The sequence below is a fragment of the Eschscholzia californica genome, unplaced genomic scaffold, assembly GCF_041429995.1.
Source record: "Eschscholzia californica isolate CP2 unplaced genomic scaffold, dmEscCali1.0.p SCAF_4, whole genome shotgun sequence".
Lineage (NCBI taxonomy): Eukaryota > Viridiplantae > Streptophyta > Magnoliopsida > Ranunculales > Papaveraceae > Eschscholzia > Eschscholzia californica.
Window position 1 is genome coordinate 42,051,619 of NW_028238461.1, and position 18,055 is coordinate 42,069,673.

At 33.6% G+C, this 18,055-nt stretch overlaps 2 protein-coding genes across 3 annotated transcripts; both read right to left on the reverse strand.

The window, feature by feature from the left end:
* Nucleotides 1-270: 270 nt before the first annotated feature.
* Nucleotides 271-3,663, reverse strand: LOC147544802 (uncharacterized). The gene is made up of 7 exons (XM_086637530.1): nucleotides 1,797-3,663; nucleotides 1,579-1,713; nucleotides 1,372-1,506; nucleotides 1,161-1,298; nucleotides 951-1,085; nucleotides 749-874; nucleotides 271-665 (listed from the first exon to the last, which is right to left on the reverse strand). Exons 1-7 carry the CDS (start codon nucleotides 1,851-1,853, stop codon nucleotides 282-284), a joined length of 1,110 nt encoding a protein of 369 aa, XP_086493656.1. The 5' UTR covers nucleotides 1,854-3,663; the 3' UTR covers nucleotides 271-281.
* Nucleotides 3,664-5,818: 2,155 nt separating this feature from the next.
* LOC147544803 (pyridoxal reductase, chloroplastic-like) lies at nucleotides 5,819-17,825 on the reverse strand. Of its 2 annotated transcripts, none has more exons than XM_086636098.1 (9): nucleotides 17,609-17,825; nucleotides 16,612-16,812; nucleotides 16,309-16,537; nucleotides 15,868-15,961; nucleotides 15,510-15,633; nucleotides 15,240-15,341; nucleotides 6,336-6,380; nucleotides 6,207-6,258; nucleotides 5,819-6,047 (listed from the first exon to the last, which is right to left on the reverse strand). In XM_086636098.1, exons 2-8 carry the CDS (start codon nucleotides 16,747-16,749, stop codon nucleotides 6,226-6,228), a joined length of 765 nt encoding a protein of 254 aa, XP_086492224.1. In that variant the 5' UTR covers nucleotides 16,750-16,812; nucleotides 17,609-17,825; the 3' UTR covers nucleotides 5,819-6,047; nucleotides 6,207-6,225. The 2 variants fall into 2 exon arrangements, with proteins under 2 accessions (XP_086492224.1, XP_086492225.1); XM_086636099.1 differs by having other exon boundaries at nucleotides 16,612-16,805; nucleotides 17,609-17,817.
* Between the last annotated feature and the right edge of the window lie 230 nt (nucleotides 17,826-18,055).

Here is an 18,055-nt window from a genome sequence, read left to right on the forward strand (position 1 = left end):
AGGAAATACAACTTCTTGGGTAAGCTCCACTCAACTTGATGTGAACTCACAAAATAGATTCCACGTTATACGCATACTCGGAGAATGCTCGAAAGCACTTTTGTCGTAAAATCGGGACGTAATAAACCACAACGGCGTTAGCCAAGAGGGATCTACTGAAAATTATTATCCAAAAACAAATTATTTTATATTATCCAAAACAAATTTTTTTTGGATAATAATTTTTTGTTGAAATTATTATCCAAAAGTTAAAAACAAATAAGATTTATATAGGCAATATCTTACCTTTTAATAATGAATATCAAGTTAAAAAGATAAAAAAAAAATTGAAATAAATAAAAGAAGTAAAAATTCAACAATTTGTACTTACATCTGGTTGTGCCACCCATTTCTCTTTTCGCAGACGTGATTGCTCTATTTGAAGGCGCTCGTGTTCTGATATTGTATGATTCTATTAAAAAGATTAAGATACACGAATCATCACAAAATTTTCTAATATTTATAACTTGACAAAATATAAGAGAATATGTCAATAGAACAACTACATCATTTTCATTTAGGAGAGATACTTCAGGGACATTTGACTGAGTAGCAGATGAAGTTCCTTCATCCAAACGGGTCAAATGATCTCCTAAACGGGGAATACGTTGTGCTATACTTTCATTCTACAAAACACATAAAAATCATACATTATTATTTACAATATATACATGGATAGAGTGTTTGATATAAAATTAGTGGTACTTACGACATGAGTCTCATTTTGATTTTCAGAACATACTTTAGGAGCTACATTAATAGTATTTGAACTTCCTTCACCGAAACGGGTCAAACGCTCTCTTGCACGTCGATTGCGTTGTGCAATAGTTTGGTTCTACATCATTAAAAAATACTTTTATAAAAATCAAACAATATATTTTGTAATTTGCATCATAGGGTTAGAAAGTTACATTGAGTTGTTCAACTCCATAATCAGAAGAGGTTTCCTCATCATGAACATTTGGTTGATTAACAACTGAATTTCTTTCATCTAAACGTGCAGAACGTTCTCTTGCACGACGATTGCGCTGAGCTATAGCTCGATTCTGAAATATTTTTAAAAAAAAATTAGTAAAAAATAATACATAGTAATAGGCGGATGAAAGAGTAAATGAAGTTACATTGAGTTGTTCAACTCCACGCTCAGAGGAGATCTCTTTGTTAGGAAAACTTGGTTGATTAGCAATCAAATTTCTTTCTAACCCTATACTTGCGGAACGCTCTCTTGCACGACGAATGCGCTGGGCTATAGTTCGATTCTGTAATATTAAAAATAAATTAGTAAAAAAATAATACATAGTAATAGGCGGGTTAAAGTTTAGATGTAGTTACATTAAGTTGTTCAACTCGACGCTCAGAGGAGATCTCAGTATCAAGAAAACTTGGTTGATTAGCAAACGAATTTGTTTCGTCTAAACGTGCAGAACGCTCTCTTGCACGACGATTGCGTTGGGCTATAGTTCGATTCTGTAATATTAAAAATAAATTAGTAAAAAATAATACATAGTAATAGGCTGGTTAAAGTTTAAATGTAGTTACATTGAGTTGTTCAACTCCATGCTCAGAAGAAATCTCTTCGTCAGAAAAACTTGGTTGATTAGCAACCAAATTTCTTTCATGTAAACGTGTCGAACGCTCTCTTGTACGACGATTACGTTGGCCTATAGTTCGAGTCTACAATTTGGAAAATGATATATAAATAGGATTAATTTTATAAGTATAATTCATGATTTGGTAAGAAAGTGTAATTGTCATACTTCTAAAGCGGCATCTTCATCTGGCGAGTCATGAGTATGATGTTGATGAGACGCCATATATAAGGAAAAACCTGCAGTTTAGCAATTTATATGAAAGCTTCGAATTTCCAAATATAAATTTGAAAAAAGTTCAACACAATAAATGGAGACAACTAATGTGAACATTTCAAGAGTCCTTACCAAAGAACTCGATCCTAACCTTGTTGAGTTCTTTGATATTCTAATAACAACTAAAACAGAATTATATAGTTTGCTTCCCAAATAAATAAATACAAAAAAAGAACTAAACTAAACAATAGTCTATGGTGATAGTATAGAGAAATAAAAAAGAGAAGAAATCAATCCTGAAAAACAACATATTTATTGTTAGATGTGCATGTAAGCAAAGAGAATGCAATATAAGAAGAAAGATAAAGAATTACACTAAAATTTGTAACTTAATCAAAAGAATCGTGTACTATGAAACTTCACCTGGATAAAAAAAAAATATGGAAAGTCTGGTCAGATAAAAGAAATATTACCATAAGTTCAATAAAAAGTCAAGAACTCAAAACGTTGTAAAGACTTTGAAAACTAATACATAAATCTGTAATCTTTTGCCGAACTTATTAGAACTATGTAAATCTGTAATTTGTTATTTATTTTCTTTGACATGAAAGAGATTATAATAAATCTACAATCTAGAATCTATGTGTATTTCCTATAAGTTATTTTTCTTTTTGCAACATCTTATATTCGATCAAAACCACACGATAAAACAAAATAGTGGGAACTATCCTAAAATAGATTATAGTCTATATGTAGTGTATTTCTTAGTCTAAAATAAAATAGTGGGAACTATCCTAAATACACATAAATCTACAGTCTATATGTTATCTAAAACAAAATAGTTTATGTGTATTTCTTGACCTGAAAGAGATTATAATATCTATTATCTATTATATAAAGCACAATGATCTTTTTTTAGCAGGGCCGTCGATTTATGTTTTGGATATTCGTGCCCGTTAGATTATAATCTTGAGTTTCTGAATCTAACGTCTAAGACACATCCCACGTATTCAGATTAGTAGTTAAAACCACCCATTAAACATGTGGGTACACAGAACCACCCATGTTTTTCAGAAAACTACTCGCACACGGTTATTGTTTTATCTCACGGTTAGTTTTAAATCTCAGATTTTATCGTGTGGTTTTGATCGAATAATTAGTTGAGTAACTGTTTCTTATCCTTAATTTTCTCCACTTACATGTTGTCCTCTATGTTTTCTCAATTCTTCATGAATCTCTCTTTGGTTTTTTTCTTTAACTGTGTATTCTGTTAATTTCAGAGAACTTTTTTTCCATTAGTTAATTCTCTCCTTTCTTTAATTTTTATGTTGGTAATTTAGTCTAATGTTATTATGTCTCTTTGTGTCAATGTCCTACAACAACTACCCCATTCAAGGAACCATCATGCTCTTCTCTTTGTTCAACTCACTGTGTAATTTATAGCATTTAAATTCATCTAAGTAAAAGAAATCCATCCATTGATGATCTCTACTTTTTATAGATTAAAGATGCTAAACCATCATGGAACCATCAATTTTCTGGTTAAGTCTCTGTAGCTCTCATTGGTAATGAATGTATCTTTGTGGTTCTCATTGGTAATGAATGTTCAGTATGTTATTTATTGTACTCCAAATAAACAATAAATGTTATTGTACTCCAAATAAACAATAAATGTAATTAAGATCTATTCATATTTGATGTATTTTTATTTGTCAATTATGACATTTTCTGGTCGTGTTTTTATAGCTAACATTCTCTAAAATTCAATGACCTTTTCTAATTTGAAAAGAAAGAAGTATATTGAATTGAAAAAAAGAATCTTGAAGGGGTTACAGACCACCCCCGTTACTTTCTCTCCCTTATTTTTCTCTTCATGTAGGTATTCAAGCATGATTTAATCTCCACCCAGGCTCTTCAAATTCACATTAATAGGTGAGGCCGTTACTTAGATGTCAGTTTCTAATTTATTATTTATGTAACATCCTTGAATTTGTCACGCCCCATCTATTCTCTATCCTTCGATATTTAAAATATTTACTGTGAGGGGTCAAATTATTTAAGACCCAAAAGATAGGCGCCACCAACTTGGACTAACACCCTATATATTGTGTAAATTATTTTTTTTGTTGTTGTTGAAAGATAGTGCAAATTGTCCTTTTTTTTTTGTTTAAACTCATTTGTTCAAAGTTCTATGAAGAGTGAATAAATCTGACTTTCTATAAAATTATATGTTTTTGTGGTCTTTAAAGAGTGAATTAATCTCTCTAAATCATTTGTTGTTTGTTATCTTTCAAAAGTACATCCCATCTCTTTTCACATCTAATATTTTGTCTTGAATGAATATTTATTTCTAACTATGTGATCATAAGAAAAAAAATAGTGGGAACTATCTTAAAACAGATTATAGTAAATCTATAGTCTATGTGTAAACAGTTTATAGTAAATCTATAATCTATGTGTATTTCTTAGGTTGTCTAAAACACCGAAAATTATAATTTGTGTATTTCTTAGGTTGTCTAAAACAGTTTATATTAAATCTATAATCTACAATTTATGTGTATTTCTTAGGTTGTCTATGTGTAAACAGTTTGTGTCTTACTAATTTCATTCAGATATGAGACCCGAAAATTAAAAAGATACAAAAGTAAGCAAGGAGAATGAAATATGAGAAGAGAGATGGAACCTGAAAAACGAAAAAGGCACCAAGTAAGCAACAAAAAGGTAGAAGATGGAGGGGAAGTAGAAGTGGGTCAGAGGGATGGAGAGACGAAGTAAAAGCTGGAAGAAGTAAGGTTTGGCCTCTATATGTGAATGAAGGAAGCAATCCTGAAAAACAATAAAATAAAAAGATTTAGATTAACATGGACCAAACAATAAAGCAATCCTGAAAAAATTATTTGGAATTATAAGCAAGGAGAATGAAATAGAAGAGAGAGATAATTTTTCCAAATTCAACTTTGATGATTTTTTGGCAAGGTCAAATTAACAGGAGAAGAAGACACAACATGAACACATCAAAGAATAAAAGAGAAATAAACAAAGAGATCAATGGGAGTGTGCTATTTTAACAAACATGTTATGTACAACTTGAATAGCTATTGCTCAATGGGAAAATTAAGAGAAGAAAAATTAAGCTCAATGGGAAAATTAAGAGAAGAAAAATTAAGAGAAGAAGACACAAATACAAAATTACATAATATACTCGAAATATAAACTTGAACTACTCTTGCTCGAGTAGATTGTATGTATTTATAACTTTCCCAGGGAGAAGATTGTGGAGTTATTAAAGGGATATCTGAGTGATAAAATTCGATTTGCATCTGGGTAATTTTAGTTGAGATAATTTAGGGCAAGATAATTATCTTCCACTTTCATTTGGTTTCAAGAAACCGTAAGTTTTAAGAAAGAGCCATGGGAAGTGGAAGTCGGTTAGGGAGATAGGAAAAATCGAATAAGTTTTAAGAAATAGCCATGGGAAGTGGAAGTCGGTTAGGGAGAGAGGAAAAATTGAATAAGGATTTTTTTTTTTTTGTTGAATGGAATAGGGGTCTTCACTTCACCCACGACCATTCTTAGGATAAATTATATGTTAAATGTCCTGTTTTTTTTTTTTTTTGAAACATGTCAAATGACCTTAATAACTAATTTTAGTTGAGATAATTTAGGGCAAGATAATTATCTTCCACTTTCATTTAGTTTCAAGAAACCGTAAGTTTTAAGAAAGAGTCATGGAAACTGGAAGTCGGTTAGGGAGAGAGGAAAAAAATACATACAAAACTTGTACAGGAATTGAAAGTAGAAAAAAAAAGAGCTTTTTACATATGCAAGTACAAAAATATTCTTAAACCACATAACAACTAATAAAGGAACACAATATATTCAATAACTTAGAAAGAAAGATTTTTTTTTTTTTTCGAAAGAGCAAAAAATATCATATAAATGAAATAAATGCAAAAAAAAAAGACTCAAACATATGACATTAATTTCCTCTCTCCCGGGATTTGGTTAGTTATATTTGTAAATAACATGGACTGATTCTTTTATCTTCATAGTAGAACAAATTAATTACACAAAATAATAAGGAAATACAACTTTCCCTCTATTATTACTTCAATACAAAGTTCATCTTCACTATTTGTATGGAGTTGTTATCTACACTTTAATACAAAGTTCATCTTCACTATTTTTTTATCTTCTTTCACCCTGAAAAAAGAAGTTTAAACTTTAATGAAATATTTCCTGCAAAGAAGAAGGAGAAGATGGATATAAAATAATTTAAATAAAGGTTGAAATAAAGAGAAATAGAGTTACCCTTTCAGCTCTTTATAAAATAATTCAATCAAAGGAAAGAAATAAACTTACTGTCTTAGCTCTTTTTAGTTCAATTCAAGCGCCGAAAAGAAGAAACATTTACCTGCAATTTGAAAGTGAAATTTAAACATTTACCGAACAAAAAATTGAAACTCAAGAGCAAACAATAGAAGAAAGTACCAGGGAGAAGGAAGGGAGGAATCGAGAATCATTACTCTGATTCAACTGTTTCAAATACAATCGGTAAAACATGAGTCAGACTCAATCAATTATAAACTTGCATCACAATCACATGAAGTACACTTTGAACCTTCTCTGATTCAACTGAACCACACCATCAACACTCACATTTATTCAAACACCTATTACTCAAACAATTAAAAACAAAGCAACACAGTACCCTAACAGAAAGAAATCAAGACAATAAATTACCATAACTTACCAAGCATGGCGTCTAATTAGAAGAGAAAAACATAAACAAAAACTGATTTGAAGAGAGAAAGATAGAGAGTGAGAAATAAAACAAAACTGAATTAAATATGATTTTTAGAGGGAGAGAGAGAGGAAGTTGAATAAAGAACGTGCTACGTGAATTTGGGGAAGTCATCTGTAGTGATTTCAAAATTAGACTACCCTCTTATTTAAGTAGGGACACATGGACGCAAAAACCATCTCTAACCGACTGAAACCAAATTTAGTGGGATAAAAAGACTTAAATAGGCTTGGATAAAATATGTAATTACAAAATTGTTAATAAAAATCGGACGGATGTGAATATCTAAGAGATAAATCGACGGTCGAGCTCAAAAAACACCATTGTGTTATATATAATAGATATATATATATATATATATATATATATATATATATATATATATATATATATATATATATATAAGTTTGTATATTCCTATTATGTACAAATTTATCTATTCTAAACCACTTGCAACTCGATTTACAACTGCAGACTAGGATTGCAAACTCCTCCAAACTCGGTTTGCATCTTCAAACTGGGTTTGTAAACTAAATGTGCACCTGCAAACTGGATTTGTAAACTAAATTTGCACCTGTAATTAACTCGATTTACACCTTCAAACTGGGTTAGTAAACTCGGTTTGTGTCTGCAAACAGGGGTTGCAAACACCTGCAAATAATGCGACAATTGGAACCACCGCCCCATCTAGGATATCATAGATCTTTCTATCGAAAAACCCAGGCAACTTTCTCTCTCTTCTCAGATCATTTCTCATAACCCAATACGACTAAGATTCTCCACTTACCTAAGATTCCCACTACGGATGTTGAAAATATCCAAATGTTATGAGATCTGATCGTGTATCTGCTTCATCTTCATTTCTTTCTCTATCTAAAAGAGAAAGAGATGACGAAAGAGAGTTTTTAGAGAGAGACAATGAGTTGATGTCTGAAATTAAATTGTCCTTGGATGATGCAATATTAAAATCGGCCGGGAAGTCTAACATTCGAGGTCATTTTAGAAATAACCCATATTAAAATCGGCCAGGAAGTCTAACATTGGAATTTTACACGATAGATTGTAGAGAGACCACAGAGTGAAATCCTTTTTGAACTTTCTCAAAAAAAAAAAAGTTTCTTTTTAACCATTGAAAGGGAATTTAACCCAAAAGGGACGGCTAATCTTTATGTCGTTGATTGACTAGATCTTTTTAAGTTACAGAGGAGGACTTTTTAGGAGTAGAAGTTTCACGTGTGAAAGGTAAAAAGTAAAACAACAGCTTTACTAAAATGAAGAACAGTATTAATCAATACAACAATCATTATGAACCTATCATGGTTCATTGATTGCTCTTATTGTCCAGTAACCTAATTCAACATCTTACTACAAGAGTAGAGTGGGACAATTTTATGTAAGAAGACTCGTATTAACTAAAAAAATTGTATGTTGAAAAATACTTGGGATGTATTCGAGTTAGCCCATTGCCTCAAGATGTAATTGACTACCTGTCAATTGGACATTCCTAGGGGACTTTCATATAGAACATTGGAGTAAACCTTCTTAAACTAAAATTGTGTTGGATTTTTTTTAGGTTAATTTGTTTTTGTCATGGAGAAATGACCAACATTCTATCCAATATTGCGTACATTTTGATTTTCTAATTAACAATTAGTTTAACTAAAATTAATGTAATTTGTGTTCTAACTTTATTCTTTTGCATTTAATTTCAACTTTAATTTTCTCTAACCTTTCTTCTTCTTTTTTCCTCCACCGGACCTTTATCAAAGGAGGTTCTCGACAAGCTAATCGGCCTAGTAGTCTTTGTCATTGAGATTGAACACAACAAAAAGAGAAATTCCAATTGAAGGAGGAACAGAGGAGAAACAAAGAAGAGAGAGAAAAACAAGAGGAGTTAACTATGGAATAACTAAAAATGACTATGAGAACCTGAAAGAAGAAAATATATTATGATAAATAAATAAATAAATATGAGAGAAGAGGGTATAAATGGTAGGGATGGGAAATGGTCTGCATGGGCAGTTCACGCACAACTACCCATTTGGTCGGGGCGAAAAAGACCCAATTCAAACTTGTCTTTTCAGGCAACCGGACAAAACGGGCGGGCATTTTGATTTTTTCTGTAGAAATGTTCGTTTTTTTAGCCGAACATGTCGGACACCTGTCGCCTGTCGGGTAGGCACTGGGTATACATCGTTATTGTCAAAAATAAAAGTCATCAAGTTCATGAACTTAGTGGACAATAACAACAAAGTTAAAAACACTGAGATAAAAGATCGCCAATTCGAAAGAAGCTTCCCAGAGAAAAATGAAAAGAGATGGAAGAATCGATTATGATTAAGGGTTGGGATTTCGCCATTGAGAACAAGAAGTGACATGACTAGAATAGAGTTTGAGAGAAGATGAAAGAAAAGGGTTGGACTTCTTCGGATTTTGAGAGTTATATGTCATAAGTTAATCTAATCTAACAATTAATGGTTCATATTTATTATTTGTGGGTGTTACGGACGGATAAACGGACAACCTAAACAGACGGATTCGGGCGGTACACCGGTTAGGCCCCTTGTCCGCGTCCATCCACTAACCATCGATCGATCGGGCGAGTTTTGACCGGATCAGTCGTCGAGCGTCCACTAATCTTTAGACATGGGCGGGTACCGGGCCACGACTCATGATCCCACCCCTAATAAATGGCGAGTTTTAGTCTGTTTACCATACGGTCAATATCCTTAAATGCGTGACCCTACTCCCATGTGATTTTGACTGGGTAAAAATGCCGCTGACAATTACGCATTCAATGTTTATTTTGACCTTCCCCCTCCCGATAAAACTGCTGAAAAAGAAAAAAAAAACAGATAGGTACCGTTTATTTTGGTAATAATTTGTAACAAATAAGGGTATTTGAGGTCCAATGAAAACATAGATGTTTTGATGTACGTGTGAAAATAATATGGTAATAATTACCCCTTGACAAAATTAACACACCCATTCCCGTGACAGTGGAAAAGTTTACTGTCTGTAATTCAGAAAAGAGTCGGATATTTGTTTTTGGGAGATCTTACAGGCGCTTGGATTGTTTGCTATAGGGGCCTTTGAACCCTTAATTCTCTACATTGGCCGTAAAGGGCGCCAAAAGCAATCAACAGTGAGTTCCTTTTGTTTTTTATTACGTTCTCATCACGTATCATAGAGGAGGTAAACTTCTTTCGATTAACGCCTTCACAGAAGAGAAAAATAAATTTAAACTAGTATAACTTAAACAGAAGAGTTTACCTTTTGCATTCTGTATGTGGAAAAAAAAATCAGATTTTATGAGAAGAAAGTAGAGAGCAAAAGAAAAACGTAAGAGAGTGGATTGAGCAGTTTTGATTTTTTATGACAGTCAGAAATGGGTAGTTTTTGCAACCACTTCGTCCTTTCTCTCATGATATTAAACGATTTTAACAACCTTTGGTCGTTCCATAATAAACTTAAAAGAGTTGGAGTGTCCTCCATTTTATCCTCACATTTTTTTGCTATAATCTAGAACATCATTAGTGAAAGTCTATTGAATGAAAAATCCGATAGAGAGATGGAACAATAGAAAATTTTTGCAAGGGCCACTCCATCATGTGTCATGTTAGTTCCTGAGCAAAATAGAGGATCTCTAATGGAACAGTCAAACGTTAACACTAGTGTCACCTAGATTTTACAAAAAGAGAAATTCTCAAGGTGCTTTGTATTTGTGTTATTGGCGCCCAATTTACAGACGAAGGCCCCTAATTTGCCTGTTAATGACCGCTAAATTACATGAATCTCGGCAGCAATTTACACATGTATTTGTGATACTAGTGCCCCTATAGAACTACCTTTACACCATCATATCCAATAAGACACTGTTACGCATAACGCACTCTGTGATGAACCAATGAAGTTATTTTAAAATCATTCAAGAGGACACTCTAACTTTTTCTTACAGTGTCTCTAAATGTCCTTTTAAGGAAGAGACACTTTAGAAGTCCACATTTTATACTTGACAACTAAGATTGCTTGGGTTTTTATTAGTGTGACATTGAAACAACCCTAAACAACATAAATGATTTTGAGAGGTAACATAAGTTTTTTTTTTTGTTGAAACATGAGAGGTAACATAAGTTACTACTGTTAGTATTTTTAATACTAATTACTAATGTGGACTAATATATGTATTAATTACATAATACATGTTATTTCACTTAAGGGTCCCAAAATGTGATCTAATTAATTTATACATTATGGACCATAAAATATCAGTTTGAAGTGTGGGGAGCGTATTAGCAATATGTCATGTGTAGAGCCCTCAAAAGTAATTATCAAAGAATAATGGGCTCTTTAATAATTACTTGGGTAACTGCTAGTAACTACCTAGGCAGTTCCCATATTATTCAGGGCAAATCCCTAAACCAGAGAATAGAGAGACGTGATTTTTCCCAACTCCCATTTTTGAGAAATCAGAAACAACGTCCATTCTCAAGGTTTAGAAGATTTTGTCCAAATCTTAAGGGTGACAAGGAAATCTATTTATCTTCAAGCTATGGATTCGGGTAAGTACCTAAAACCTTTTACATCTCTTTAATTCATCAAATAGAGATCTTGGTTTAATTTCATTACTTGTGTTTTGTTATTTATATGCATAAGTAATGAATTTTCCATCAAGTGGTATCAGAGCCACTATTTGTATGAATTTTGAGATGGTTTTTATGTGTTCTGTTCACATGTTTGTGATGTTTAAAATATTTCGTAAGAAACTGTTTTGCTTTTAGATTATCCCTAAATTTGTTTATTTCTGCAAATATTTGGGAGATTTAAAGAATATCAGTAACTACCTTTATTTTAAATTATAAAGATCTTGTATGCTATCTTCTGTGATTCGGTTGGTTAGGGATGAATGAATAATAGAGATCGTAGTTATTTCCCCTACTCTTCTCCCCTAATCTCTCTGTTTGAATATTTGGGTAGTTGAGAGATATTTGGGTAGATGATATTCTTTTAAATTCTGTTATTTCCCCTTACTCCTCTCCCCTAATCTCTCTGTTTGAATATTTGGATTATGTTCTTAGGTTTTGTTGGGAGAGATAAAATATAAGTAGTTATTATTTCCTTAATTTCCTCTCCCATCATTTATGTGTTGAATGTTTCATTAGTTAACAGGATATTTTAGGTAGATTATATATATAACCAATTTTAAGTTTTATTTCTCCGATTAGGTTCTTTACAGAGAAATATTGGTTAGTATAATTTTATTTTGTTTTTTTCAAGATTCTGTCAACTATTTTGGGTTCAACTATTTTGGAGAGAAATATTGATTAGATTTTAATTTCTCCATTCCATAATCTCTCTTATTCGGTTGTTTAGAGAGATAATTGGGTATCAATTAATTCCTCCTAACATGGTTTTTTCACTAAATCAAATTTGTTTAGAGAAATTTTGATACCATTACAATTGCTTTAGATACTGGAGGTATTAAACGTTATCATACATATATATCGGGCAATACATATAATAGTTTCTAGTGTGGGCGCCCATAGCAATTACCGAGGATGCCTAGAGGAATCAGGGTGCCTATAGCATTTGCAGGGTGCCTATAGCAATAGGGTGGGACAGGTCGATTCCACTGGTTGGGTGCCTATAGCAATTGTAGGGTGCCTATAGCAATTGTAGGGTGCCTATAGTTTTGGGGCGCCTGTAGCACTTGGTGTTAATCGTTTTGGGTGCCTTTAGTAGTTAGTTTGGGTGCTCGTAACAGAAATTTTGGATGCATACAACATCATATTTGGCCACTTGTAGACCTCTAATTACTCATTTTGGAGTAATGTATGTATCTCACGTCAATGCACTTGTTCTATTTGTAATGCATGAATTGTGAGTTATTGTTGAGTGCCTTAATTGGGTGTTTGAAGACACCACAACATGTTTCTACTACTAAATAATGCACATATGATTTTTGGTTTATCGTTAATTATGGTAATTTGACGATGATTTCATGCATATGTGTACTTTGAATTATCAACCTTTAGTGGATATAATATCTATGTTGATATATGCTTAATAAGTAACAAGAAACATGATCAAGTGATTATATGTCAATAATCATTAAACATAAGGTTAGGCTATTGATTAATCTTGCACAAAATATTATGATTTTAATTTTTGTCAAGAACTTAGATGGTTATTGCATTAATTATGGGATTGAACTGACATGTCGCCAAAGTGACCTCTGTCGGGTAAAATACCATAGTTGGTGTAGATAAACATGTCTTAGTCCATGTGAAGTGATCGGCCCAAAGGAAGGTTACTTTGACAGGTCTAAGGGAAGCCTTAAATTGCCTTATGACTAAGATATGTGATATATTTAGGTGTCATGCGAGTATTGTGTCGGTCCAAAGAAAGGCACAACACTTGGCAGATCTTGTATCAATATCAGAGAGTATCACTAGTAAGTTATTATCTCTGTCCAAAGACTAGGTAGTAATGTTACACTTGATATCTTGAAATGGGCCCACAAATTGCAATATTTGGTTAATTGCTAATTTTTATGCATGATTTTAATGAACTCTAATATGAGCATGTGTGTTTTATTGTCTTTTGTATTTAGTATCATCTATATCTGCCAACATAAACAACATTCCGGTGCTTAACGGCATTAACTTTAAGAAATGGAAGAAGCACGTGATGACTGTGCTTGGTTGCATGGATCTTGACATTGCTCTTAGGATGGATCGCCCAATGCCTCTGTCCAGCTTAAGTACTACTGGACAGAAGGTTGTTATGGAAAAATGGGAGAGATCTGATCGGATGAGCCTGATGATCATGCAAAACTCAATTCCAGACTCGATAAGCAGTGGACTGACTAAGGCGAGTGCTAAGGAGTTCCTCAAGCAACTCTCTGATTGCTTTTCAGCGAGTCGGAAAGTGGAGACAAGCACTACATTATCTAAGCTTGTCACCATGCGGTATAACGGTAAGGGGAACGTACGGGAGTACATTATGAATATGTCTAACCTGGTGACAAAACTCAGGGAACTAAGACTTGTATTGTCTGAAGACATACTTGTTCATTTGGTCCTCATATCTCTTCCTGTTCAGTATAACACACTTAAGATCTCCTATAATTCTCAAAAGGAGAAGTGGAGCTTGAACGAGCTCATTGCACATTGTGTTCAGGAAGAAGATAAGATTAACCAGGAAAAGACAGAAAGTGCTCACCTAGCATCAACTTCAGGAGTAAAAAGGCTGGATAAGCAAAAGAAGGATAAAGGTATAGCAAACACAATAACTTCACAAGTCAAAGGCAAGAGAAATTTGGATTCCAGGCATTCCTGTTTCTTTTGCAAAAGGACTGGTATCGTGAAGAAAATGTGTTATGAATACGCCGCTTGGCGTGCTAAGAAAGGTTTGCCTCCACTATTGAAAGCCGATTGATGGTGAAAGATACATCTTTGTGGGTTGTAGAACAACCTTGCAGTTGGAAGCAATCAGTGTTTTTTTATTTGTAGTTCAATTACGTACTGATTGTTATTTGAATTTAGAAGAAACTTTTCATGTACCGTCATTCAGACGGAACTAATTTCTATTTCCTTTTGGACAAATTTGGTTTTAATTGTTCAGTTGAAATAACTCATTTAGTGTTTCTCTAAATTCTAATATTGTGGATTATAGTACTTAAATTGATTAAAGATATATAATCAAACACCATAAAGGCGAATGTGGAGTCAGGCAAAGATATTTGGGGTTCATTCCCTTAGGTATCGTGGATCGACAAACATTGTCTTGTCTGCTTCAATAATGACTCGTCGCATTAGGAATACCTTTACTGGAAGCAGTTTGATCGCTCAAACAACCCTTCTTTTTAATCAAGAAACTCATGTTCGTCGAGGATGTTAATTACAGTGGGAGTAATCAAAATAAAGAGATTGTGTTTGAAGATGAGTATGCAAATATTCGTCTTAAAGTCACGACTGACAATAACTAAATTTTTTTTGGATACAATTATTGTTCAGCCTGTGAATTAAAGTATTTAATCAGATACAACCATGTTGGTTAATCCCACATTTAGTGAACAACCTTTTCTCGTACTAGTTAATAAAGAACCTCTAAAAGAAACAGAGGAGTAGCTAGAGAGATTATGGTTGACATTAACGACCTTGAATTAAGGAAACACTTAGAAGATCCACTATCACTTTGTTGTCTATCTTAATGAGCACAATTATGACTTAAGGTTTGAAGTATTTAACTTCTCCTAGTGAAGTCAAAATGAGCTCAAAAATTTGATGACTGGATTGAGGTCATGAAAGGAGAGTTGAAGTCTATGGACGACATTAACATTAGGATCTTGTCGAGTTACCTCTAGGGTGAGATCAATTGGTAGTAAATGAATTTACGAAACCCAAAAGACTCAAAAGGTAACATCGAAAGATATAAAGCACGTCTAGTCGTCAATGACTTTACTCATAAGGGAGGATTATGGTCGAAAATGCAGTAAATCAAAGCAGAATCTTTATCACAATATATAAAACAAGCCTTTCACCATTCACAACATAGGTCGAAATTGACTTTAAAGAGGTTGATTGTACCTGAGCTGAGCATAGGGGAACACCTCGCAATTTAAGGTATTCATGAATCTTAACAAGTTGTTTCGGTCCGTAATTGCTCACACCAACGGCTCGGACTAAACCCTGGATCACCATAAAATTAAAACTATATTAATCTCATGGAGTAGTAGAAAATCAAACTGAGAGCCAACGGTTAATTAGAAAGGCACTCTCAAGCTAGTTTCACTGAGAAAGAAAATCTCATTCGTCGACTTTAATAGTACATGAGCTCGAGTGAGTTAAAACAATAACCTTCTCATACATTGCAACAAGACCATCCCAGAGAGCCATTTCTTGCAAAGGAGCATACTTTGCCGTTGACCAGTGTAATTGTCCTATGCCAATCTGTTCAATTTGCATTCTATCTAATGATGACCTGTCACACGAGTTTTCTTCTCCGATTTAGCAAAAACCCGAAAATAAAAACACACAAGAACAGATTAATAGTGCTGGTGAAAGAATAATGTTTGAAGAAATTGTCGAATTGATTGAAGTTGGTCAAAGGTTCGAATAAATTGGAGATCATAAATGAGAAATAAAAGATGTCAGAATCTATAGAACAAACATTCACAGGATAATGAAGTCAACTATATGCGTCAAGAAAGCATACTTGCAAGCTTTTACGAACTGTCCCGGTGTAACGCGCCAAGGATATGGAGCAAATTTTGTAGCAATCACAATATCATCTCGTACCCGGCTTTTCCCTGATTGATATACATCTCTTCCATTTCAATTATTGATTAGATTAGTCTATTCAAGAATTGTCTTCCGAACATGGATATAATCATGACGCGAATTCACTTCATTCTGAAAGTTAAGAACCTACCAAAGGTTCACAAAGAAACCAACACTCTAACTTGTGACAAAACTCTGATATAGTAGAAAGTTTAGGTTTCGATACACGACTATGCAGTCATCATGGAGATCATGACGACAAAAGAGTAAACCTTGATTGTCATGTGGAAACAATGAAATGGAGGGGTAGCTTTAAATGTCATTCATTTCGAGAAAATAATTGCTTAGTAAGCGACATTTACTAGTTCTCTCTGACCTTGGTATTCTTGGATGAACTTTCCAAGAAGCTTTTCGCTCTGCCCGTTTAGTTTCCCAGTCCCATAGGAATCGGCTGTATCAAAGAGATTTATACCATTATTGACTGCAATATTGAAGGTGGCTTGAAGATCATCATCCATGTTTTCCTGATATCCCCATAGTAACTGGTTCCCCCAAGCCCAAGTCCCAAACCCCATTGGAGAAACAGTCAATGGGCCCATCTTTACCTGCCAATGAAACATCTCGATAAGATCCTCAACTTTCTAGTACTGAATTTTACCAAATAGCACCAGTAATATACCTTCTCCCATGGCCAAAAAAGAGGAGGTCCGAAGCGAGGAATGTTGATCTCTTTGAATGATGAAGATGAGCTTCTAGTTTCATTTGTATCACTATTACGGCAAAAGTATGCAGATGGTGTAGCGACCAAGAAAGCCATGATACTCCTTTATGCTTCAGCTCAAGTCTTAGCAGCCATGTCGATTGCACATTAACCTATTTTCTGAAGTTCAACAACAAACTAAGTACCCACCGTTGACATAGGAAGAAATAACCAAGAACCAAACGAAGCATCAAAGAAACAAAAGCGGGATGATATGATCATGAAACTTTACGATTATAAGAAAATAACGCATAAAAGCAGCATTCTTCACAATACTAAATGTCTGGAAATTGTACGACAAAGACAAGCAGGGGACGCACCAGGAACTTGTACACTAAGGGGCTGGGTTGTATAGGATTATGGGCTACTCTAAAGAATGGAGTATTCTGTGCTAACTAGTATATATCCGAAAATAGCTACTAACATATTAAAACATCTAACCTGTCGAAAGACAAGGGGCAGTGACAGCATTAGAAGAATGTACCCGAAAAAGTAAGGAAGCGGCTCAAAACAAGCACACATATTGCAATTTCATAATACCATATCATTCCAAACCAAACAGATTGATTTTGCAAATTGGAAACGAAAAAAATGTTAAAAGACTACTAAACTTTACCTCATTTGTTTATACTTCAGCAAAAATATTCATATCATATTGATTACAATAAACAATTTTCTAATGTTTTGTGTTTTGACATTTTAACTCGTAGAAATTTAAGAGAGTAGAGGCTATTGCTTTTAAATTACTCAACAGAAATTAACAATTCTTGAGAAATCAAAACAGGAGCTAAAGCTTCAAACCCCACATTACTAACAAAATTAAATGCTATAACTTCACACAAAAGTTTATAGTTTGGATTAGAAAGACAAAGGAAAGGGGCTAAGTTACCATTTAATGAAAATCAGATAGTCATACCTGAAAGGAATCTGAAAGATAAAAGAATTGAAATTCTTAGAAATCAAAGACTTGGGTGTTGGATAATTTATAGAATTGAACAAGCCTCAAAAGTTACGGAAACTAATATATTTGCCCTAGGATACTTTTAGAATAGGGTTCAGTGTCTGTTTTCTGATATGAACAGTGAGGGGGAGAAGAATGACTGGTGCATTAACGGATTGAAGTGGGTGGAAGTAGATTTTGGGATAATTCCTTTTTGGCCCCCTTAAAGATGATCAACTCACCAAAATGGTTCCCTAAAGATGACTAGCTTCCTGTATGGCCCACTTTTGAGCTTTTGCGTTAGTCAATCTTAGTTAACTGCAACAATTGATTAAATCTTTCCCTTTTGACCCCATCTTTAATAAATTCAGCTCTATTTATTTCTCTCAATCGTCGAAGAAGGGTTGTTGGACACCTTGTCGG

Bases quoted from the DNA above. Each gene is read 5' to 3' on its own strand.
- LOC147544803 (XM_086636098.1), bottom strand. From the start codon at position 16,749: ATGGCTTTCTTGGTCGCTACACCATCTGCATACTTTTGCCGTAATAGT. The intron at 16,538-16,611 runs GTATATTACTGG...TTTCATTGGCAG, and splicing joins TTTTTTGGCCATGGGAGAAG to GTAAAGATGGGCCCATTGAC. The intron at 6,259-6,335 runs GTACTTTCTTCT...TTCAAATTGCAG, and splicing joins TCCTCCCTTCCTTCTCCCTG to GTAAATGTTTCTTCTTTTCG.
- LOC147544802 (XM_086637530.1), bottom strand. From the start codon at position 1,853: ATGGCGTCTCATCAACATCATACTCATGACTCGCCAGATGAAGATGCC. The intron at 1,299-1,371 runs GTAACTACATCT...TTAATATTACAG, and splicing joins GTCGAGTTGAACAACTTAAT to AATCGAACTATAGCCCAGCG. The intron at 875-950 runs GTAACTTTCTAA...TTAATGATGTAG, and splicing joins ATGGAGTTGAACAACTCAAT to AACCAAACTATTGCACAACG.